This window comes from Oncorhynchus masou, chromosome 1, assembly GCF_036934945.1.
Source record: "Oncorhynchus masou masou isolate Uvic2021 chromosome 1, UVic_Omas_1.1, whole genome shotgun sequence".
In the NCBI taxonomy this organism is placed as follows: domain Eukaryota; kingdom Metazoa; phylum Chordata; class Actinopteri; order Salmoniformes; family Salmonidae; genus Oncorhynchus; species Oncorhynchus masou.
The window spans coordinates 10,155,760-10,181,070 of NC_088212.1; the positions used below are offsets into that span (position 1 = coordinate 10,155,760).

Below are 25,311 nucleotides of genomic sequence, written 5' to 3' on the forward strand. Positions count from 1 at the left end.
AACTACTTCAGCATAAATACTAGAGGCTGAGACAGGAGGGGTCAGGAGACACTGTGGCCCAATCCGAGGACACCCCCGGACAGGGCCAAACAGGAAGGATATAACCCCACCCATTTTGCCAAAGCACAGCCCCCACACCACTAGAGGGATATCTTCAACCACCAACTTACCATCCTGAGACAAGGCTGAGTATAGCCCACAAAGATCTCCACCATGGCACAACCCATGGGGGGGGGGGGGAGGCGCGCCATCCCAGACAGGATGACCACATCAGTGAATCAACCCACTCAGGTGACGCACCCCCTCCAGGGATGGCATGAGAGAGCCCCAGTAAGCCAGTGACTCAGCCCCTGTAATAGGGTTAGAGGCAGAGAGTCCCAGTGGAAAGATCTCAAGTGCAATGGTCAAGTGCGGCCTTATCCCATGATCCATGGGCTTTCTCTGGTTGAATTAGATCTTTTAGATTGGAATCATTTTCATTTAGATGTGTAAGGTATTATAATATGGGGCCGCGATCCCAGTTTGGGAACCACTTCCCTTTAAAATATTTAAAAACATTTTTTTAACCTTTAACTAGGCATGTCAGTTAACAACACATTCTTATTTACAATGACGCCTACACGGACCAAACGCGGACTACGCAGGGTCAATTGTGCCCTGCCCTATGGGACTCCCAATCACAGCTGGTTGTGATACAGACCTTCAGGGTCACTGTGACTACGGTTTGAGTAATGACTACAAAATCAAATTAAGTAACTACAGTATGTGTGTGTGTGTTATATATATATATATATGTGTGTGTGTGTGTGTGTATATATATATTTATATACACATACATACATATATATATATATAAACACATACATATATATATATAATGTGTATGTATATACTGTATATTCAGATACACTATATTACCAAAAGTATGTGGACACCTGCTCAGCAAATATCTCATTCCAAAATCATGGGCATTAATATGGAGTTAGTCCCTCCTTTGGTGCTATGAACAGCTGCCACTCTTCTGAGAAGGCTTTCCACATTGCTGCGAGGACTTGCTTCTATTCAGCCACAAGAGCATTAGTGAGGTTGGGCACTGATGTTGGGTGATTAGGCCTGGTTCACAGTCGGATTCATCACAAAGGTGTTCGATGGGGTTAAGGTCATGGGTCTCTTTGGAACTCGCTAGTGAGTGTTGCAACCAAGAACAGACGATTTTAACACGCTTCAGCACACATCGGTCCCGAACAGCAACTCATTTGAAGGGGTGTCCACATACTTGTGTGTATATATAGTGTATATTAAAAGGTGCACTATGCAGAAATTGCACCCACATTTCCTGGTTGCTCAAATTCAAATTGTTTGCCTAATTTCAGTTAATGTGACAAAACAAATAAGAATATTTTAGAAAATGTATGTACAATCGAAACTGCTGTGAAATACCTTTTCCATAACCAAAAATATTGTATAAAGCTGGTGTACAAAACCGAAAGTAAAAGATGCAAAAACTTAGAACAGGAAGTGCACATAGAACAGATCAACCGCTTCCTAGACTTGCTTTCAATGAGAATGCCAGATCTATAACTCAAATGTCTATGTGAATTTGGTCAGGTCGCACAAAAAGCTAGGTTTACTGTCATTGGGATAGGGTTAGGGTCTTTGGGCTAGGGTTAAGGTCATTGGGCTAGGGTTAAGGTCATTGGGCTAGGGTGGTTGGGCTAGGGTTAGGGTCATTGGGCCAGGGTGGTTGGGCTAGGGTTAGGGTCATTGGGCTAGGGTGGTTGGGCTCGGGTTAGGGTCATTGGGCTAGGGTTGTTAGAGTAGGGTTAGGGTCATTGGGCTATGGTCATTGGGCTAGGGTTAGGGTAATTAGATTAGGGTTAGGGTCATTGGGCTAGAGTTAGGGTCATTGGGCTAGGGTTAGGGTCATTGGGCTAGGGTTAGGGGCATTGGCCTAGGGTTAGGGTCATTGGGCTAGGGTGGTTGGGCTAGGGTTAGGGGCATTGGGCTAGGGTCATTGAGGCTAGGGTTGTTGGGCTACGGTTAGGGTTGTTGGGCTACGGTTAGGGTCATTGGGCTAGAGTTGTCATTAGATTAGGGTTAGGGTCACAGGGTCATTGGGCTAGGGTTATTGGGCTAGGGTTAGGGTCATTGGGCTAGAGTTAGGGTCATTGGGCTAGGGTTAGGGTCATTGGGCTAGGGTTAGGGGCATTGGCCTAGGGTTAGGGGCATTGGGCTAGGGTGGTTGGGCTAGGGTTAGGGGCATTGGGCTAGGGTCATTGAGGCTAGGGTTGTTGGGCTACGGTTAGGGTTGTTGGGCTACGGTTAGGGTCATTGGGCTAGGGTTGTTAGATTAGGGTCAGGGTCACAGGGTCATTGGGCTAGGGTTGTTAGACTAGGGTTAGGGTCATTGGGCTAGGGTCATTGGGCTCGGGTTAGGGTTGTTGGGCTACGGTTAGGGTCATTGGGCTAGGGTCATTGGGCTCGGGTTAGGGTTGTTGGGCTAGGGTTAGGGTCATTGGGCTAGGGTCATTGGGCTAGGGTTATTGGGCTAGGGTTAGGGTTGTTGCCTGTCTGTGTCCGGGCTACTGCTGCCTGCCTGCTGCCTGTAGCTGGATGACATTATGGGTCTGACATAATCGCACACAGTGATGGGACTGAATCTGCTTTGCGTGAGGTGGCTTGGAGAGAGAGAAAGACAGAGAGAGAGAGAGAGAGATATGAGAAAGAGGGAAGGGACTGAGATAGAGAGACAGATGGAGACAAAGAGTGGTTGTGTGTGTGAGAGAGAGATACAGAAAAATAGAGGGGGGAGTTTGAGAGAGTGAGAGAGAGAGAGAGAGTGCGACTAGAGCCAGCGAGAGGGAGCTGGGGAACGTTGGAGCGGACTGGACAGATGCTGGTACCCCTATGGTCCAGGGCCAGGCGAGCAACATGGAGGAGCAGCATCAAGTCCAGCACAGCTTCTTCAAGAAGGTGGACGTCCCAGACCATGTCCACTACATCGTGGCCTTCTTCGTGTGTATCATTGGAACACTGGGGGTGACTGGGAACGCATTGGTCATGTTCGCTTTCTGGAGGTTAGTGACTGGCTGAGGGAAAGCATGGGGGATGACTTGTTACAGTTCTACAGTCGCTCAGAGAGTCTGTCGTGAATGAGGACAATACAATGCCGTGGTCTTTTTTTTTTTGGTCTGTCAAATTCAATGAAATATTATTTGGAGCTCTTTCAAAGTTAATTTACATTTCCAGGGGGTATTGTTTGTCAACATTGTGTGCTATTTACTTCCTTCTCTGTTAGTTAGAATTGATTTGGCCTCAGTGGTCTTGTTCATTTCTATTGATGTTACCAAAGTGAGAGGATGGGAGCCAAATGTGGTCATTTTCAAGGAATGGAAAGGACTGAATGAACATTGCGATATGGGGTATGCAACAGGTAGTGCAAGATAATGGTGTGCAGTGTGATGTGCTGTCTAATGATTTTCCATACGATGCCGAATTTAGAAAATCTATTTGAATTGTACTCCTGGGGAAAGGACCTAAATAAAGAAAATTCAGCACGATAAGCTCTGGCTGCTGACTGAAATGCAGTTGTTTGTGCACTCCATTAGCCTGTAGCCACAGCTGCTCTCTGTGCTCCATTTATGGAAGCTTAAAGAGGCAATCTGCAGTTCAAACAAGAACGATGTGGCACCACGCCTCTGTTTTGGTAAAAACCTGAGGGATAGGGCTGGAGAAATGTAACCACTCTCAGATTCATAGTCAGAACTATGGATGCAAGGACTGACCATCCATGATATCAAAACTATCGTTTTTTTTACCATGTTTTGAGGATATGCAGTGTTTGTTTACCTTTACATTGACATATACTTTGAGGTAAAACATGCTTATATTTTGTGTTCTGATGAGGTATGACAGAACTAAGCAGATGAGGCATTTATAAGTGACATTCTTCAAGAACCAATGGGTATACTGAATATCATGAATTTAAAGTCCAAAAATGCACAACGCAACGTTAACTCACTGAGGAGAGATGAAGTCCAGTTAACAGTTAACAGTTCCTGAAAAAGGAGGAAAAAAGCCTCCCGGGGCATAAACATGACTATTGCATTTGATTTTGTCGTAAGTTACTTGGATATTTTTAAAATTGCATTGCTGGACTTTAGAGGGAATAGGCTTACATTTTGTTCCCTGCCCAACACATATTTTAAGGGTAAAAGAAACAGCATGCCTAACCATATTTATGGTTTACACTTTATCCAAGTTGATTTTTTCTTTATAGAGCAAAGTAATATTCTGCATTGCATATCACAGGACGTTTTCCTGCTGTAAAACCCAGTAAAGTACCCCTGCTGTAAAACATAGTAAAGTACCCCTGCTGTAAAACATAGTAAAGTACCCCTGCTGTAAAACATAGTAAAGTACCCCTGCTGTAAAAATAGTAAAGCCCCTGCTGTAAAACATAGTAAAGTACCCCTGCTGTAAAACATAGTAAAGTACCCCTGCTGTAAAACATAGTAAAGTACCCCTGCTGTAAAACATAGTAAAGTACCCCTGCTGTAAAACATAGTAAAGTACCCCTGCTGTAAAACATAGTAAAGTACCCCTGCTGTAAAACATAGTAAAGTACCCCTGCTGTAAAACATAGTAAAGTACCCCTGCTGTAAAACATAGTAAAGTACCCCCCCTGCTGTAGTAAAACCCCTGCTGTAAAACATAGTAAAGTACCCCTGCTATAAAACATAGTAAAGTACCCCTGCTGTAAAACATAGTAAAGTACCCCTGCTGTAAAACATAGTAAAGTACCTGTAAAACCTGCTGTAAAACATAGTAAAGTACCCCTGCTGTAAAACATAGTAAAGTACCCCTGCTGTAAAACACAGTAAAGTACCCCTGCTGTAAAACACAGTAAAGTACCCCTTCTATAAAACACGGTAAAGCATCCCTGCTATAAAACACAGTAAAGCACCCCTGCTATAAAACACAGTAAAGTACCCCTGCTATAAAACACAGTAAAGTACCCCTGCTATAAAACACAGTAAAGTACCCCTGCTATAAAACACAGTAAAGTACCCCTTCTATAAAACACGGTAAAGCATCCCTGCTATAAAACACAGTAAAGTACCCCTGCTATAAAACACAGTAAAGTACCCCTGCTATAAAACACAGTAAAGTACCCCTGCTATAAAACACAGTAAAGTACCCCTGCTATAAAACACAGTAAAGTACCCCTGCTATAAAACACAGTAAAGTACCCCTGCTATAAAACACAGTAAAGTACCCCTGCTATAAAACACAGTAAAGCACCCCTGCTATAAAACACAGTAAAGTACCCCTTCTATAAAACACGGTAAAGCACCCCTGCTATAAAACACAGTAAAGTACCCCTGCTATAAAACACAGTAAATTACCCCTTCTATAAAACACGGTAAAGCACCCCTGCTATAAAACACAGTAAAGTACCCCTGCTATAAAACACAGTAAAGTACCCCCGTTATAAAACAACATTACAATGTAGCTGGCAACTCTGTTTACCAGTATGTTACTGTACATGTACAGGGACATTTTGTAATGTGTAGTCAACTTGTCATTGTCTTGTATTGCCAGAATTATAAGTCTTCGGCCTGTTCTTATAACTAGTCTCATCAATCATTTTCAGACTTGATCAATTATTCAAGTTGTCATTAAACACCTTCTTATTAGTGTAATTTATTAATTCATTACACTCAGGTGTCAATCGAACCAATTGTTTTGGGACAACAACAAAAAAGAGGCTGTCTAGACTCATTTTTAGAATTATAGCATCATTAGATATACTGTGTGTACATATAACTAGGTATAAAGTCACAGATAGTAAACAGTAGCAGCAGCATATGTGATGAGTCAAAAAAGACCTTTCTCTGACACCGCCTGGTGTAAAGGTCCTGGATGGCAGATAGATTAGCCCCAGTGATGTACTGGGCTGTACTCACTACCCTCTGTAGTGCCTTGCGGTCGGTAGCCAAGCAATTGCCATATCAAGCGGTGATGCATCCAGGCAAGATTCACTCAATGGTGCAGCTGTAGAACTTTTAGAGGATCTGAAGGCCTTTGCCATATCTTTTCAGCCTCCTGGAAGAGGAGCCCTCTTCACGACTGTGTTGGTGTGTTTGGACCATGATAGGTCCTTAAGGATGTGGCCACCGGGAAACTTAAAGCTCTCCCCTATCGTCTCATTGATGTGAATGGGGGTGTGCTCGGCCCTCCGTTTCCTGTAGTCCACGATCAACTTCTTTGTCTTGCTGACGTTGAGGGAGAGGTTGTTGTCCTGGCACCACACTGCCAGGTCTCAGACTTCCACCATATAGGCTGTCTCATCGTCGTCTGTGATCAGACTACCACTGTCGTGCAGAGTGGAGTGCAATAGAGACAGTGTCTGTTGGGGCAGTATGTGAATTGAAGTGGGTCTAGGGTGTTTGGGATGATGGTCTTGATGTGAGCCATGACCAGCCTTTCAAAGGATAATAATAATATAATAATTTAGAAAGGTTACCATGGTGTTCTCGGGCACAGGGACTATGGTTGTCTGCTGAAACATGTAGGTATAACAGACTGGGTCAGGGAGAGGTTGAAAATGTCAGTGAAGACACTTGCTAGCTGGTCAACGCATGCTGGTATGCGTCCTGGTAATTATTCTGGCCCTGTGGCCTTGTGAATGTCAACCGGTTTATGTCAACCTGTGAATGTCCTGGTAATTAGTCTTGCCCTGTGGCCTTGTGAATGTCAACCTGTGAATGTCAACCTGTCTTACATCGGCTACGGAGAGCATGATCACATAGTCGTCCGGAACAGCTGGAGCTCTCACCCATGGTTCAGTTTTGTTTTCTCGAATCGAGCATAGAATACATTTAGTATATCTGCGTCCCTGGGCAGCTTGTGGCTGGGTTTCCCATTGTAATCCGTGCATCAGAGCTTGTGTCGTAAGATTTGATCTTAGTCCTGTATTGACGCTTTGCCTGTTTGATGGTTTGTCAGGAAGGCGTAGCAGGATTCTTTTATAAGCGTCCGGATTTGTGTCCCGCTCCTTGGAAGCGGGCAGCTCTAGCATTTAGCTCAATGCGGATGTTTACTGTAATCCATGGCTTCTGTTTGGGGTATGTATGTACGGTCACTGTCAAGGATTACATCATTGATGCACTTATTGATGAAGCTAGTGACTGACGTGGTAAACTCCTCAATACCATGGGATGAGTCCTGGAACATATTGCAGACTAGCGAAAGTCCTGAAGCTTAGCATCCACTTCACTGGACCACTTCCCTATTGAGTGAGTCACTGATACTTCCTGTCTGAGTTTTTGCTTGTAAGCAGGAATCAGGAGGATAGAGTTTTGGTCAGATTTGCCAAATGGAGGATGAGGGAGAGATTTGTATGCCTCTCTGTGTGTGGAGTAAATGTGATCTAGAGTTGTTTCACCTCTAGTTGCACAGGTGACATGCTGGTAGAAATAAGGTAAAACAGATTTCAGTTTTCCTGCATTAAAAACACCAGCCACTAAAGCATTTTCTTGTTTGCTTATGGCCCTATAAAGCTCATTGAGTGCCATCATCGGTTTGTGATGACAGTTACGAAAAATATACTACAGATGAGAACTCTCTAGGTAAATAGTATAGTCTACTGCTTATCACGAGGCATTCTAACTCAGGCGAGCAGAACCTCAAGACTTAATATTAGAGATTGTGCACCAGCTGTTGTTAACAGAGAGACATGTACCACCCCCATTGACCCGACGCTGCCGTTCTGTCCTGCAATTGCATAGAAAAAACAGCTTCATTCCTTGCTCAGCCATGTTTCAGAGAAACATAGGATATTGCAGTTCTTCAGGTCCTGTTGATATTATTGTCTCAAACGGAGCTCGTCCATTTTGTTCTCCAGAGATTGTACATTCGCCAATAGATCAGAGGGTAGAGGTGGATTATTTACTCATCGCTGTAGGTTAATCAACCCGCACGTCAGCCTTTATGGCAGGGTAGCCTAGTGGTTAGAGTGAAGAGGCGGCAGGGTAGCCAAGTGGTTAGAGCGTTGGACTAGCAACTGGAAGGTTCCGAGTTCAAACCCCCGAGCTGACAAGGTGCAGATCTGTCATTCTGCCCCTGAACAGGCAGTTAACCCACTGTTCTGAGGCCATCATTGAAAATAAGAATTTGTTCTTAACTGACTTGCCTGGTTAAATAAAAAATTTTTTTTTTAAAACAGTCTCTTTCTCTTCCGAGTGTCGGGGATCCGGGCCTGGTTCGAAGTGAGCAGTGTGTCCTGTGCTGCTGCCTCATTGAAGTAGAAATTTCCATCCAAATTGACGTTAGTGATTGCTGTTCTGATGTCCAGAAGCTCTTTTTGGTCAAAGGAAACGATGGCGAAAACATTATGTACAAAAACAAGTTACGTTCAGTGCAAAAAAAATACACAAAATAGCAGATGTGGTCAGAAGCCTGGGTTCAAATACATGTGTAGGTTTATGTATAACTTGATGTATGTATGTTTATGTCTAACAGTATGTATGTATGTTTATGAATAACAGTATGTATGTATGTTTATGAATAACAGTATGTATGTATGTTTATGTCTAACAGTATGTATGTATGTATGTATGTTTATGTATAACAGTATGTATGTATGTTTATGTATAACAGTATGTATGTATGTTTATGTATAACTTGATGTATGTATGTTTATGTCTAACAGTATGTATGTATGTTTATGTATAACTTGATGTATGTATGTTTATGCATAACAGTATGTATGTATGTTTATGTCTAACAGTATGTATGTATGTTTATGTCTAACAGTATGTATGTATGTTTATGTCTAACAGTATGTATGTATGTTTATGTCTAACAGTATGTATGTATGTTTATGTATAACAGTATGTATGTTTATGTCTGTATGTATGTATGTTTATGTCTAACAGTATGTATTTATGTATGTATGTTTATGTCTAACAGTATGTATGTATGTTTATGTCTAACAGTATGTATGTATGTTATGTATTAGTACTTGAAGTAGTTGTAAATACATTCCAACATTTAACTACTAGTATTTTCAAACAAACGTTGTCTAAATACTTACTTAAATACAGTAAATAGTAGTTGAACCCAGGTCTGGTAGCCATTGCTACTATTGCCTGTTAGAAGCAGTGGGGTAGAGCACTTAAGTAAAAATACTTGAAATTACTGTTTAAGTAGTTTTGTGGAGAAGCTGTACTTTACGTAACTAAAGCCCCATATACTACCCACCACTGCGACCTGTATGCTCTTGTTGGCTGGCCCTTGCTTCATATTCAACGCCATATTCGTCACCAAACCAGATCACTGAAGCTGGAGACTCATATCTCCCTCACTAACTTTAAGCATCAACTGTCAGAGCAGCTCTCAGATCATTGCATCTGTACATAGCGCATCTGTAAATAGCCCTCCAACTACCTCATCCCCATATTGTTATTTATTTATTTATTTTGCACCCCAGTATCTCTACTTGCACATTCATCTTCTGCACATCTATCACTCCAGCGTTTAATTGCTAAATTGTAATTACTTCGCCACCACGGCCTATTTATTGCCTTACATCCCTAATCTCACCTCATTTGCACACACTGTATATACATTTTTTCCCCCTATTATGTTATTGACTGTACATTTGTTTATTCCATGTGTAACTCCATGTGTTGTTGTTTGTGTCGCACTGCTTTGCTTTATCTTGGCCAGGTCGCAGTTGTAAATGAGAACTTGTCCTCAACTAGCCTCCCTGGTTAAATAAAGGTGAAATAAAAAAAATACTCAACTACATTCCTAATGAAAATAATGTACTTTTTACTCCATACATTTTCCCTGACTAAGTTCTCGTTACAGTTTGAATGGTTAGCAGGACAGAAAAATTGTCCAATGCACACACTTATCAAGAGAACATCCCTGGTCATCCCTACTGCTTCTGATCTGGCGGACTCACTAAACAGAGAACATCCCTGGTCATCCCTACTGCTTCTGATCTGGCAGACTGACTAAACAGAGAACATCCCTGGTCATCCCTACTGCTTCTGATCTGGCAGACTGACTAAACAGAGAACATCCCTGGTCATCCCTACTGCTTCTGATCTGGCAGACTGGAACATCCCTGGTCATCCCTACTGCTTCTGATCTGGCAGACTGACTAAACAGATCTGGAACATCCCTGGTCATCCCTACTGCTTCTGATCTGGCAGACTGACTAAACAGAGAACATCCCTGGTCATCCCTACTGCTTCTGATCTGGCAGACTGACTAAACAGAGAACATCCCTGGTCATCCCTACTGCTTCTGATCTGGCAGACTGACTAAACAGAACATCCCTGGTCATCCCTACTGCTTCTGATAAACAGGAACATCCCTGGTCATCCCTACTGCTTCTGATCTGGCAGACTGACTAAACAGAGAACATCCCTGGTCATCCCTACTGCTTCATCCAGACTGACTAAACAGAGAACATCCCTGGTCATCCCTACTGCTTCTGATCTGGCAGACTGACTAAACAGAGAACATCCCTGGTCATCCCTACTGCTTCTGATCTGGCAGACTGACTAAACAGAGAACATCCCTGGTCATCCCTACTGCTTCTGATCTGGCAGACTGACTAAACAGAGAACATCCCTGGTCATCCCTACTGCTTCTGATCTGGCAGACTGACTAAACAGAGAACATCCCTGGTCATACCTTCTGATCTGGCAGACTGACTAAACAGAGAACATCCCTGGTCATCCCTACTGCTTCTGATCTGGCAGACTGGCAGACTGACTAAACAGAGAACATCCCTGGTCATCCCTACTGCTTCTGATCTGGCAGACTGACTAAACAGGGAACATCCCTGGTCATCCCTACTGCTTCTGATCTGGCACACTCACTAAACACAAATGCTTCGTTTGTAAAATATTTCTGAGTGTTGGAGTGTGTCCCTGGCTATTCGTAAAATGTTCAAATCATGAAAATCGTGCTGTTTGGTTTGCTTAATATAAGGAATGTGAAACGATATTACACTTTTACTTTTGATTCTTAAATATATTTTAGCACTAACATTTACTTTTCAAACTTAAGTATATTTAAAACTAAATACTTTTAGACTTACTCAAGTACTATTTTACTGGGTGACTTTCACTTTAGCTATTAAGATATCTTTACTTTTACTCAGGTATGACAATTGGGTCCTTTTTCCAACACTGGATATAAGCATAAAGGACCATGCATGTTGATACATTTGGTCAAGAAAAGTTGATCATGCATGATAAGATTATGCTCTGATCCAGAAAGAGTATTGCCGACCTACTCTTCCACCTGGTCTTGTCTATTATTTTATTGAAGTTAATTGATTTCTGAAATTAGGTCAGGTCCCAAGGTAGAAGGTATTACCCGAAAGCTTTTATATTTCAGCTCTCTTCCAGATTAAATGGCCTCTTCGAACAATTGTTCCATACATGGTGCTGCATGCGTTCATTAAGTCAGAACACAGTCACGTATGTATATACTGCTGCTAATTAACTATGCATAGTCACTTCATCCCTACCTACATGTACAAATGACCTCGACTAACCTGCACCCCCACACACTGACTCGGTACCGGTACCCCCTGTATATAGCCTCCACACTGACTCGGTACCAGTACCCCCTGTATGTAGCCTCCACATTGACTCTGTACCGGTACCCCCTGTATATAGCCTCCACACTGACTCTGTACCTGTACCGGTACCGTTACCCCCTGTATAGAGCCTCCACATTGACTCTGTACCGTTACCCCCTGTATAGAGCCTCCACATTGACTCTGTACCGGTACCCCCTGTATATAGCCTCCACATTGACTCGGTACCGGTACCCCCTGTATATAGCCTCCACATTGACTCGGTACCGGTACCCCCTGTATAGAGCCTCCACACTGACTCTGTACCGGTACCCCCTGTATATAGCCTCCACACTGACTCTGTACCGGTACCCCCTGTATATAGCCTCCACATTGACTCTGTACCGGTACCCCCTGTATATAGCCCCCACACTGACTCGGTACCGGTACCCCCTGTATATAGCCTCCACACTGACTCTGTACCGGTACCCCCAGTATATAGCCTCCACACTGACTCTGTACCGGTACCCCCTGTATATAGCCTCCACACTGACTCTGCACCGGTACCCCCTGTATATAGCCTCCACACTGACTCGGTACCAGTACCCCCTGTATATAGCCTCCACATTGACTCGGTACCGGTACCCCCTGTATGTAGCCTCCACATTGACTCGGAACCGGTACCCCCTGTATATAGCCTCCACACTGACTCGGTACCAGTACCCCCTGTATGTAGCCTCCACATTGACTCGGAACCGGTACCCCCTGTATAGAGCCTCCACACTGACTCTGTACCGGTACCCCCAGCATATAGCCTCCACACTGACTCTGTACCGGTACCCCCTGTATATAGCCTTCACATTGACTCTGTACCGGTACCCCCTGTATATAGCCTCCACACTGACTCTGTACCAGTACTGTCAGGACCCGGTTACGAACCTGGGTCTCCGGAGTGAGAAACAGTCACTTAACCAACTGAGCCACGAATAGTCAGCAGAACCCAGAAGATGAGGCAGACACAGCAGTACTTAAGACGGTGTATTTAATAAAGTAAAAAGTCCTTCAAATACAAAAATGGCAAATCCAAAAGGTGGAAGGTAAAGCACAAAAAAAACCTCAAGAGATACTCACAAAAAATGAACAAAAACAAAAAAACAGAATTCCACAAGAGCGTCACCCGGAAACGACAAGAGCACACAGAACACTAGGGCTGGGTGCTAACATACAAACACAGAGCACAGAACTGAGGGAAACAAAGGGTTTAAATATAATCAGGGGAAACGAGGCACAGGTGCAAATAATAATGGGGATAAAGGGAAAAAACATAAGGTCAAAAAGCACAATGGGGGCATCTAGTGAAAAAACCCGGAACAACCCTGGCCAAATCCTGACAGGTACCCCCTATACATAGCCTCCACACTGACTCTGTACCGGTACCCCCAGTATATAGCCTCCACACTGACTCTGTACCGGTACCCCCTGTATAGAGCCTCCACATTGACTCGGTACCGGTAACCCCTGTATATAACCTCCACATTGACTCTGTACCAGTGCTGCCCCTGTATATAGCCTCCACACTGACTCTGTAGTCCGGTAGTCCCCCTGTATATAGCCTCCACACTGACTCTGTACAGCAGGTACCCCCAGTATATAGCCTCCACACTGACTCTGTACCCGGTACCCCCTGTATATAGCCTCCACATTGACTCGGTACCGGTACCCCCAGTATATAGCCTCCACACTGACTCTGTACCTGGGTACCCCCTGTATAAGCAATCCATATTGACTAATGGAACCAGTATCTCCCCAGTATATAGCCTCCACACTGACTCTGTGAACCGGTACCCCCTGTATATAGCCTCCACACTGACTCTGTACCGGTACCCCCAGTATATAGCCTCCACACTGACTCTGTACCGGTACCCCCTGTATATAGTCCTTAACCACACTGACTCTGTACCGGTACCCCCAGAAGATAGCCTCCACACTGACTCTGACGGTGTACCCCCTAAAGTATATAGCCTCCACACTGCAACTCTGTAAGGTAAAGCACCCCAAGTATATAGCCTCCACATTGACTCAAAAAAACAGAATTCCACCCCCTGTATATAACCTCCACATTGACTCTGTACCAAGTACCCCCAAAGGGTTTAAATATAATAGCCTCCACATTGACTCTGTAACCGGTACCCCCTGTATATAGCCTCCACACTGACTCTGTACCGGTACCCCCTGTATATAGCCTCCACACTGACTCTGTACCGGTACCCCCAGTATATAGCCTCCACACTGACTCTGTACCGGTACCCCCTGTATATAGCCTCCACATTGACTCGGTACCGGTACCCCCAGTATATAGCCTCCACACTGACTCTGTACCGGTACCCCCTGTATATAGCCTCCACACTGACTCTGTACCGGTACCCCCAGTATATAGCCTCCACACTGACTCTGTACCGGTACCCCCTGTATATATCCTCCACACTGACTCTGTACCGGTACCCCCTGTATATAGCCTCCACACTGACTCTGTACCGGTACCCCCTGTATATAGCCTCCACACTGACTCTGTACCGGTACCCCCTGTATATAGCCTCCACACTGACTCTGTACCGGTACCCCCTGTATATAGCCTCCACACTGACTCTGTACCGGTACCCCCTGTATATAGCCTCCACATTGACTCTGTACCGGTACCCCCTGTATATAACCTCCACATTGACTCTGTACCAGTACCCCCTATATATAGCCTCCACATTGACTCTGTACCGGTACCCCCAGTATATAGCCTCCACACTGACTCTGTACCGGTACCCCTGTATATAGCCTTCACATTGACTCGGTACCGGTAACCCCTGTATATAACCTCCACATTGACTCTGTACCAGTACCCCTGTATATAGCCTCGTTATTGTTATTTTATTGTGTTACTTTTTAATATTTTTTTTACTTGACTTTATTTGGTAAATATTTTCATAACTCTTCTTGAACTGAACTGTTGGTTAAAAGGGCTTGTAAGTTGCATTTCACGGAAAGGTTTACACATTGTATTCGGCGGCATGTGACAAATAAAGTTTGATTTGATGTACTCTATAAAAGATAGGGGGCAGTCTGCCGAGTCGGAGTGGTGACATTTGACTGTGGATGAGGATCGATGACAGACTGTTTTCATGTGTTGTGTACCTCCATTCAAGTTGATTTGCCAATTTTTCATAGAGTTTGGTGTCATTTTGGCTTAGATATCATGGTAAGGTGATTTGAATTTAACAGTTAGCTTCAACCAACAGCTATTGTCGTGCCTATAATACATATTTTATAAATTGATACAATTTTTAAATATATATATATATATATATATAATAAAAATGTCCTTGGAGATTTAAGACTTATAGTGACCCATTAATCAGAGAGATGTACTAAGGGACGGGGGTGATCATGTGAAAAGATTTTAGCCACCTCAAGCTCAACAAGTGCTTGTTGAGTGGATGTCCAAATGTAGGCCCTCACATTGTATTACATCCTTACACAACAGCAATAACAACAATGTTTTTGAATGATCTCAGCCACACACGATGAGCAATTTTATTGAATAAGGGCCCATCTTTATATGGATCTCTGATTTAATGCACTCCCAGCCTCTCGTCATAGCCCGTCCGTCTTTTACCAAAACAACATACCAGGTTTTTTAACAGGGTGGTTAGCAGTTGAGTTTTAAGAGTACTACTTGCGGCTAGCTTGCTCAAATTCTAGATGTCAGATTAAAATGAGACCGTAGCATAAAGTGACCATTGGAATAAAAAAAGGATGAATTTACTAAATTTGACCAACGATGTGCTCCCTTTTTGCAGCATTTGACAATGCTAACATCTCTTTTCAACTGAATCTCAGAGTTCTGTCAAACCGGGCCAGCAACTCAACAACACCATCCAGGCAGCTGCCAGCCATGATAGGAAGTGGTTCAGGACAAACCTAGGCTACTATAGATAGCTATATGTTGGTTCTCAAGCTGAGGTTAATCAATACATGCATACAGATAATTGTCCAACTTGAAAAATGAGTTAGTTTTTTTTTAATGACCTGAATGTGGTTTTGTTTTGATTGGCTAACTTAAGGTACCCAGCTAGCCAGCAGCTGTAATGTTAGCCAACTAGCTAACGTAATGATACACCACAGATACTGGTATTTTATTAGGATCTCCATTAGCTGTTGCAAAAGCAGCAGCTACTCTTCCTGGGGTCCACACAAAACATGAAACATTACATAATACAGAACATCATTAAACAAGAACAGCTCAAGGACAGAACTACATACATTTGATAGATAGAATAAGATACCAGTCAGATCAGAGTTAATGTTGGCTAGCTAGCTATATTTTATATATAAACTCCGAAAAAAATAATTGTCCTCTCACTGTCAACTGTGTTAATTTTCAGCAAACTTAACATGTGTAAATATTTGTATGAACATATTCAACATAAGATTTAACAACTGAGACATAAACTGAGCAAGTTCCACAGATGTGCGACTAACAGAAATGGAATAATGTGTCCCTGAACAAAGGGGGGGGGGGGTGAAAATCAAAAGTAACAGTCAGTATCTGGTGTGGCCACCAGCTGCATTAAGTACTGCAGTGCATCTCCTCCTCATGAACTGCACCAGATATGTCAGTTCTTGTTGTGAGATTTTACCCCACTCTTCCACCAAGGCACCTGCAAGTTCCCAAACATTTCTGGAGGGAATGGCCTTAGCCCTCACCCTCCGATCCAACAGGTCCCAGACGTGCACAATGGGATTGAGATCCGGGCTCTTCGCTGGCCATGGCAGAACACTGACATTCCTGTCTTGCAGGAAATCACGCACAGAACAAGCAGTATGGCTGGTGGCATTGTCATGCTGGGGGGTCATGTCAGGATGAGCCTGCAGGAAATTTACCACGAGGGAGGAGGATGTCTTCCCTGTAACGCACAGCGTTGAGATTGTCTGCAATGACAACAAGCTCAGTCCGATGATGCTGTGACACACCGCCCCAGACCATGACGGACCCTCCACCTCCAAATCGATCCCGCTCCAGAGTACAGGCCTCGGTGTAACGCTTATTCCTTCGATGGTAAACGCGAATCCGACCATCACCCCTGGTGAGACAAAACCGCGACTCGTCAGTGAAGAGCATTTTTGCCTGTCCTGTCTGGTCCAACGACGTTGGGTTTGCGCTCATAGGCAACGTTGTTGCAGGTGATATTTGGTGAGTACAGGCCTACAAGCCCTCAGTCCAGCCTCTCTCAGCCTCTCTCAGCCTATTGCGGACAGTCTGATGGACACTGATGGAGGGATTGTGCGTTCCTGGTGTAACTCGGGCAGTTGTTGTTGCCATCCTGTACCTGTCCCGCAGCTGTGATGTTTGGATGTACCGATCCTGTGCAGGTGTTGTTACACATGGTCTGCCACTGCGAGGATGATCAATCAATTAAATGTATTTATTTATAAAGCCCTTCTTACTTCAGCTGATCAGCTGTCACAAAGTGCTGTACAGAAACTCAGTCTAAAACCCCAAACAGCAAGCAATGCAGGTGTAGAAGCACGGTGGCTAGGAAAAACTCCCTAGAAAGGCCAGAACCTAGGAAGAAACTTAGAGAGGAACCAGGCTATGAGGGGTGGCCAGTCCTCTTCTGGCTGTGCCGGGTGAAGATTATAACAGAACATGGCCAAGATGTTAAAATGTTCATAGATGACCAGCAGGGTCAGATAATAATAATCACAGTGGTTGTTGAGGGTGCAACAGGTCAGCACCTCAGTAGTAAATGTCAGTTTGCTTTTCATAGCCAATCATTCAGAGTATCTCTACCGCTACTGCTGTCTCTAGAGAGTTGAAAACAGCAGGTCTGGGACAGGTAGTACGTCCGGTGAACAGGTCAGGGTTCTATCAGCTGTCCGTCCTGTCTCCCTGTAGCGTTGTCTTAGGCATCTCACAGTACGGACATTTGGAATTTATTGCCCTGGCCACATCTGCAGTCCTCATGCCTCCTTGCAGCATGCCTAAGGCAACGTTCATGCAGATGAGCAGGGACCCTGGGCGTGTTTCTTTTGGTGTTTTTCAGAGTCAGTAGAAAGGCCTCTTTAGTGTCCTACGTTTTCATAACTGTGACCTTAATTGCCTACCATCTGTAAGCTTCTGCACCGCAAGAATACGACCAAGGGAGGGTCCAAAAACGCATTGCCGATACTGTCATCGGATCTTAGAATGTGCCAATGTTTGTGAACGATTCCCTTAATTTGTTCAAAGCACTTTTAATTGGGGGTAGTAAACACAATAATGCTTATTTTTGCGCGACTGTCCTTGAAAGACATCATGTCTCAATTTGTTTTGGATTTGATCAATGGCAGTACTAATATGACCATTTGTGTACCCCCTCTACTTGAATGCAAATTTCTTCGATTCGACAGAATTGGCTGTAGGGCAAACTGTTTTTCAAAGGAAGTGGGCGACAGCTATCAGCCCTCAACAAACTGTTACAATCAGTAGATTTCCTGTAAAGATCAGTGCATAGAACAGTATCCTAACACAAGATCATAAGATCAAGGAAACTTATTTGACGTGTCAGATTGCATAGTAAATCTCAGGTGCTCAGAACAAGAGTTAGTGAAAGCATGGAATGCCTGGAGCTGTTTTGCATCACTCCTCCATAGAACAAAAATATCATTCATGTACCAACTCCAAATAATAACGTGAGGCAAGAAAATATTTTTGAGAATGGACTGTTTCTCCATGTAACCCACATACAAATTAGCATAGTTAGGAGCCATGGGGGATCCCATAACAGTACCCTTTGTCTGAATAAAGAAATCATTTAGAAACATTAAGTAGTTGTGTGTGAGTACTATTTAATGTTATAATGCATGCACGGACGGTAGTTCATTAGGGTCACGTTGCAGTAGAAAATGTTCCATGATTTAAATACCGCCTTCATGTGGAATGTTTGTGTATAGCGACTCAACAATAACTTACATCCTACCTTCTTCCACAAAGCATAGCTAGCTAGCTACCAAGCTAAGTAAAGTTCATAGTCAACACCAAACTTTGGTAATCTGCCACGCTGCTAATTTATAATACATCATGCAATGGGCATTGTTACAGTTGGCCTTTGATGTTTTTCAAAGCAGCTTTTCCAATTGAAACGTGTGCTTTAATGAAAAGAAAACAAGGATTATTTTCTCTCAAACAGATGGAGTCACGTGCAGATTTGTACTATAAAAGGCCAGCAAATGGATAGGATGACCTTCTATAAGTATCTTGGGATTTGGTTAGATGAAAAGTTGAATTTTAAACAGCATATTGATAACTTGACCAAGAAACTGAAGTTGAATTGGATTTCTATTGGGTTTGGGTTTCAGGAACAAATCTTACTTTTCAATGTTAGTCAGAAAATATCTTGTTCAAAAGCACTTTAAAAAAAATCAGTGCTGGATTATGGTGATATTGTCTATATGCAGGCCTCAAGTACCTCAAACTCTGGACACAGTGTATCACGGTGCTTTAAGATCTATTGCTAATGCTAGATTACTGACCCATCACTGTGATCTGTATGCTATGTTGCAATGGACCCCTCTCTCCACCAGGAGACTAAAGCACTGGTACACATTAATGTGTACAAAACATTGATGGGACAACTGCCTTTGTATCTCTGTTCTTTACTGATCAGATTAGTCACTCAATACAGTTGTCTTTCAGTCGCTGCTGTCCTGTTCCTAAGGCCAGAACTGAGATGGGAAACAATCATTTCCCATAATGCCCCTTCATCCTGGAACTTCAGAAGATTTTAAAGTTAGGGGAGTTAGTGTCCTTGTCTGTTTTTAAGACTCTGATCGACAACACTGTTTGTAAAACTGCAGTTGTTTCTAATCTTCAATTGTATCTTTAACTTGTGACACTTTGTCTTTTGTGTATATTCTGTATTTTTCTGTAATGTTTTATGGACACGCTGCTATTTCCCTGTTTTGCCTTCTTGCCAGGTCGCCCTCGCAAAAGAGGTTTTTAACCTCAATGGGTTTTTACCTAGTTTAATAAAGGTTAAATAATAAAAAAAATTAAACAATTGCTAATCTAATGTTAGCTACTCGATCATTATAATCCAAATTTGCGCTGACTGATCAAAAGTGTCAAGTTACATTTCAGTGTCTTCAAAAAATTAGAATTTGCCATCCACATAAGTAGCATCATTGCTTGCTAGTGCAACTGAACCTGTGTGCAGTCCAAATACAATGCCATGCTTGCTAACTTGGTTAGAACTAACTCTATAAATGGCCTAACTGTATTCAGTGGATTCGGAAAGTATTCAGACCCCTTGACTTTTTCCACATTTTGTTACTCTACAGTCTTATACTTAAATGGATTATATAGTTTTTTTTCCTTCATCCATTTACATACAATACAATAGTGACAAAGCAGAAACAGACATTCTTATGCCATTTTTCCTAATGTAATAAAAATAAACTACTGAAATATTCCATTTACATAAGTATTCAGTCCTATTACTCAGTACTTTGTTGGCAGTGATTATAGACTTGAGTCTTCTTGGGTATGACGCTACAAGCTTGACAGACCTGTATTTGGGGAGATTCTCTCATTTTTCTCTGCAGAGCCTCTCAAAACCTGTCAGGTTGGATGGGGAGAGTCACTGCACAGCTATTTTCAGGTATCTCCAGAGACGTTCAATCAGGTTCAAGTCCGGGCTCTTGCTGGGCCACTCAAAGATATTTAGAGACTTGTCCCAAAGCCACTCCTGCATTGTCTTGGCTGTGTGCTTACGGTTGTTGTCCTGTTGGAAGGTGAATCTTCGCCCCAGTCTGAGGTCCTGAGTGCTCTGGAGCAGGTTTTCATCTTGCTCCACTCAACTCAACTCAACCCTGACGCTGAAAAACATCCCCACAGCATTATGCTGCCACCACCACCATGCTTCACCATAGGGATGGTGCCAGGTTACCTCCAGATGTGACGCTTGGCATTCAGACCAATGAGTTCAATCTTGGTTTCATCAGACCAGAAAATCTTGTTTCTCATGGTGTGGTCTGAGAGTCTTTAGGCGTCTTTTGACAAACTCCAAGCAGCTGTCATGTGCCTTTTCATGAGGAGTGGCTTTCATCTGGCCACTCTACCATAAAGGCTTGATTTGGAGGAGTGCTGCAGAGATGACTGTCCTCTGGAAGGTTCTCCCATCTCCACAGAGGAACTCTGGAGCTCTGTCAGAGTGACAAGTGGGTTGTTGGTCACCTCACTGACCAAGTACGTTCTCCCCCGATTGCTCAGTTTGGCCGGGTGGCCAGCTCTATGAAGTGTCTTGGTGGTTCCAAACTTCTTCCATTTAAGGATGACAGAGGCCACTGTGTTCTTGGGGACCTTCAATGTTGAATAAATGTTTTTGTACCCTTCTCAAGATCTGTGCCTAGACACTCTACGGACAATTCCTTCGACCTTGCTCTGACATGCACTGTCAACTGTGGGACCTTATATAGACAGGTGTGTGCCTTTCCAAATCATGTCCAATCAATTGAATTTCCAACAGGTGGACTCCAATCAAGTTGTAGAAACATCTCAAGGATGCTCAATGGAAACAGGATGCACCTGAGCTCAATTTCGAGTCTCATAGCAAAGGGTTTGAATACTTCTGTGAATAAGTTATTTCTGTATTTTTTTTATATACATTTGCTAAAACTTCTAAAACCTTGTTGTCACTTTGTCATTATGGGGTATCGTGTGTAGATTGATGAGGAAAAGTTTTTTTTAAATCCATTTTAGAATAAGACTGTAACGTAACAAAACGTGGAAAAAGTCAGGGGGTCTGAATACTTTCCGAATGCACTGTAAATGAGATTGTTTTCAACACATCAACCGTATCAGACAATTTATTTTTAACCAAACAAGATAAATAAACATTCAATCAGTACTGAGTGAATTAACAACAAAAACTGTGCAACGAAAGCTTTCTGTCATCACCAGATTGTCCAGTTAAATCGTGTGTTGACAAGTTGACATGTTTATAACAAGGTCCGTAGTTTAATGGTCCGTGTCACTGCCTTCGCAATGGAAGGGGAGTACATTTTGACCATTCTCTTTAGTGTGTAGTTTTGACACACAGAGCATTATTTTGTATTTATTAAAATAACCTTTGGGTTCATGGAGTGGCAGCCAAGTGGCAGTGAGTGTGGTGGTGTGTTTTACTGTGCGCATCTTCCTAGAACGAAGGAGAGACCAGCTCTCAGACCCTCAAGGAAGAAAGAGGTTGTTGCTCTCATCCGTGAGATGTACGCCATCCCTACAGCACTGCCCAGGGACACTGTGCTATATGTCAGAGTGACGGATTGAGGGCGTGCGCCTGTCACAGAAGAGAAATGCAAGCTGGCCCATGTGGAACTGACAAACAACTTATGCCAATTCAAATGCACGCTCATGGTACTTCGCACACTATCAATAGTTAAAATAAATGTTCTGCTCCAAATCTGTGAGTACTCCCACCTGTTTTCATATTTACTGTTTACTGCCATTTATTAATGAAGACAATTCTTTTACTGGAATTGGACAGCTGTGTACAGCATTACTTAGGACTTACTACTTATTTGTAGCTGAAGTTTTGTATTCAAGAATTTAGAACACCTATCCAGTTTCAGATTTGTAAATATGTCTATAATTATTTTGCGCTTGTCCAATGACTGTATTTTACAGGCGTTTCTCAACAGGCGTTTCTCAACAGTTTGTCATTTGTAGCAGTGTTTGTATCAGGAGTTATCAAAATTGCTCTTGATGATCCACAGCGTTATTCACACTTTTCTGTTCAAACCCAGTGCTACCACACCTGATTCTACCACTCAGCTGTTCATCGAGATCTCAGCTGTTCATCGAGACCTCAGCTGTTCATCGAGACATCAGCTGTTCATCCAGACCTCAGCTGTTCATCCGGGCCTCAGCTGTTCATCCAGACCTCAGCTGTCCATCCAGACCTCAGCTGTTCATCCATGCCTCAGCTGTTCATCGAGACCTCAGCTGTTCATCCAGACCTCAGCTGTTCATCCAGACCTCAGCTGTTCATCCAGACCTCAGCTGTTCATCGAGACTTCAGCAGTTCATCGAGACCTCAGCTGTTCATCCAGGCCTCAGCTGTTCATCGAGACCTTAGCTGTTCATCGAGACCTCAGCTGTTCATCCAGACCTCAGCTGTTCATCCAGACCTCAGCTGTTCATCCAGGCCTCAGCTGTTCATTCAGACCACCGCTGTTCATTCAGACCTCAGCTGTTCATCCAGGCCTCAACTGTTCATCAAGACATCAGCTGTTCATCCAGAACTCAGCTGTTCATCCAGACCTCAGCTGTTCATCCGGGCCTCAGCTGTTCACCCAGACCTCAGCTGTTCACCCAGACCTCAGCTGTTCGTCCAGACCTCAGCTGTTCGTCCAGACCTCGGCTGTTCGTCCAGACCTCGGCTGGTCATCCAGGCCTCAGCTGTTCATCCAGGCCTCAGCTGTTCATCCAGACCTCGGCTGTTCATCCAGGCCTCAGCTGTTCATCCAGACCTCAGCTGTTCATCCAGGCCTCAGCTGTTCATTGAGGCATCAGCTGTTCATCCAGACCTCAGCTGTTCATCGAGGCCTCAGCTGTTCGTCGAGACCTCAGCTGTTCATCGAGACCTCAGCTGTTCATTGAGACCTCAGCTGTTCATCCAGGCCTCAGCTGTTCATCGAGATCTCAGCTGTTCATCAAGACCTCAGCTGTTCATCGAGACCATGAACTGGGCTTGAACAAAAAAGCCTGCATAAACCTGTAGCTTGTCAAGAGAAATTGTGGCCATCCCTGAATTGTAGTTACAAAGTTAACTATATCTGATGAATGTACATTTGTTGTACTTTTTATATTTAGTGATAACTCACCTTTGTTTACAGGTAATGCAGTACTAGGCCTTTTTTCAGTAAACTATAAGGTACATTTTCATGTAAATAGTTAATGGGTACATGTTGATTATGTGTGTATTTTCCAGGAGTTTTCTTGATTGTCTTAATAGAGGCCATGGAATATTTTCCCAGTTTACTCCATATTGGCTTAAATGGGTTTCTGTTTTTCTTTGCTTCCCTCTGGAAAATCAGCTGTTAATATGAACTAAAATACAAATAACTACATTATTTCTGTTTCCATGTAACTTTTATTGTTGTGCTATGCTGTATTATAATGTTGCATTAATAATGTTGCATAATCACCTTCCGGTGTAAAAACGACGGAAATTAAAAATAAAAAACTACATTTTAAGTGACAATAGGCATTGGTCTGAAGCCGAAAAAGAAAGGAAAGTCATGAGCACAATGCCTATTCCACCCATATGCTCTACCAAGGTTTTCCAGCACACAGCTTTGACCTACTACAGTAGCTACTGTATGTCGGTATTGTACTTCAAATTATGTGTAGGCAGGTTGCTTAGGTTTCAAACCTTGTCAAACAGCCTAATTTGGTATTTTATTTGGATTCCCATTAGCTGTTGCAAAAGCAGCAGCTACTCTTCCTGGGGTCCAGACAAAACATGACATAATACAGAACATCATTAGACAAGAACAGCTCCAATAGGGGAAAGGCGTTGTGGTGAAGTGTTGCTTTACCTGTTTTTTGAAACTAGATATGATGTTTATTTGAGCAATATGAGATGGAAGGAAGTTCCATGCAATAAGGGCTCTATATAATACTGTACGCTTTCTTGAATTTGTTCTGGATTTGGGGACTGTGAAAAGACCCCTGGTGGCATGTCTGGTGGGATAAGTGTGTGTGTGTGTGTGTCAGAGCTGTGTGTAAGTTGACTATGCAAACAATTTGGGATTTCTAACACATTGTTTCTTATAAAAATAAGTTCATACTCCATACTCTTGAGAGGGATAACGGACTGCTATTAAAATGATGTATACCAGTATATATACACAGTATATTCCAAGAGTGTGCAAAGCTGTCATCAAGGCAAAGGGTGGCCACTTTAAAAAAAGTGTTATTTCATAGTTTATGTTTTCACTATTATTCTACAATGTAGAAAATAGTTTTAAAAAAAAAAAAAAACTATTGAATGAGTATGTGTTTTAAAACTTTTGACCGGTAGTGTGTGTGTAATATATATACGCACGCACGCACGCACACGGGCACACACACACACACACACACACACACACACACACACACACACACACACACACACACACACACACACACACACACACACACACACACACATACATACATACATACATAATTTGGCTGTATGTATTTTTCGATATACTGTAGGCCTATTGTAAATGTGTATTTTTGTTACAGCACTATCTTTATTGCAAGTACAAATATAACTTTAAACTACATATCATTTTGACAGAGGTAATGAACTGTCCCTTCATCACCACAGCAATTGATAAAACAGGACCATGTTTGAAACACACGTGTTTCTGACCTTAATTCAATATTGCACAGGTAAGAGTCACAGAAACCAGGAATACAGACAGGCTGTATTTATCTGAGCTACTGTGTCCAACACCACACCACCACCTGTTATATTGGGCACCTATTGAACAAAAAAAAAGATATTCTAATAATTTCTTTCAATTACATTATTTGCTCAAATAAAAGGTTTAAGGAAATACAGGCATGCACCACATTACTACTACATGACAAAACAGCTCAATCAAGCCTGATG

At 43.0% G+C, this 25,311-nt stretch overlaps 1 protein-coding gene across 1 annotated transcript in view; it reads left to right on the forward strand.

The window, feature by feature from the left end:
* Positions 1-2,907: 2,907 nt before the first annotated feature.
* opn4xb (opsin 4xb) overlaps positions 2,908-25,311 on the forward strand; it is a 39,086-nt gene continuing 16,682 nt past the window's right edge. Inside the window, exon 1 of the mRNA XM_064974518.1 lies at positions 2,908-3,077. Within this exon, the coding sequence (XP_064830590.1) occupies positions 2,908-3,077 (170 nt within the window). The remainder of the gene's footprint in view (positions 3,078-25,311) is intronic.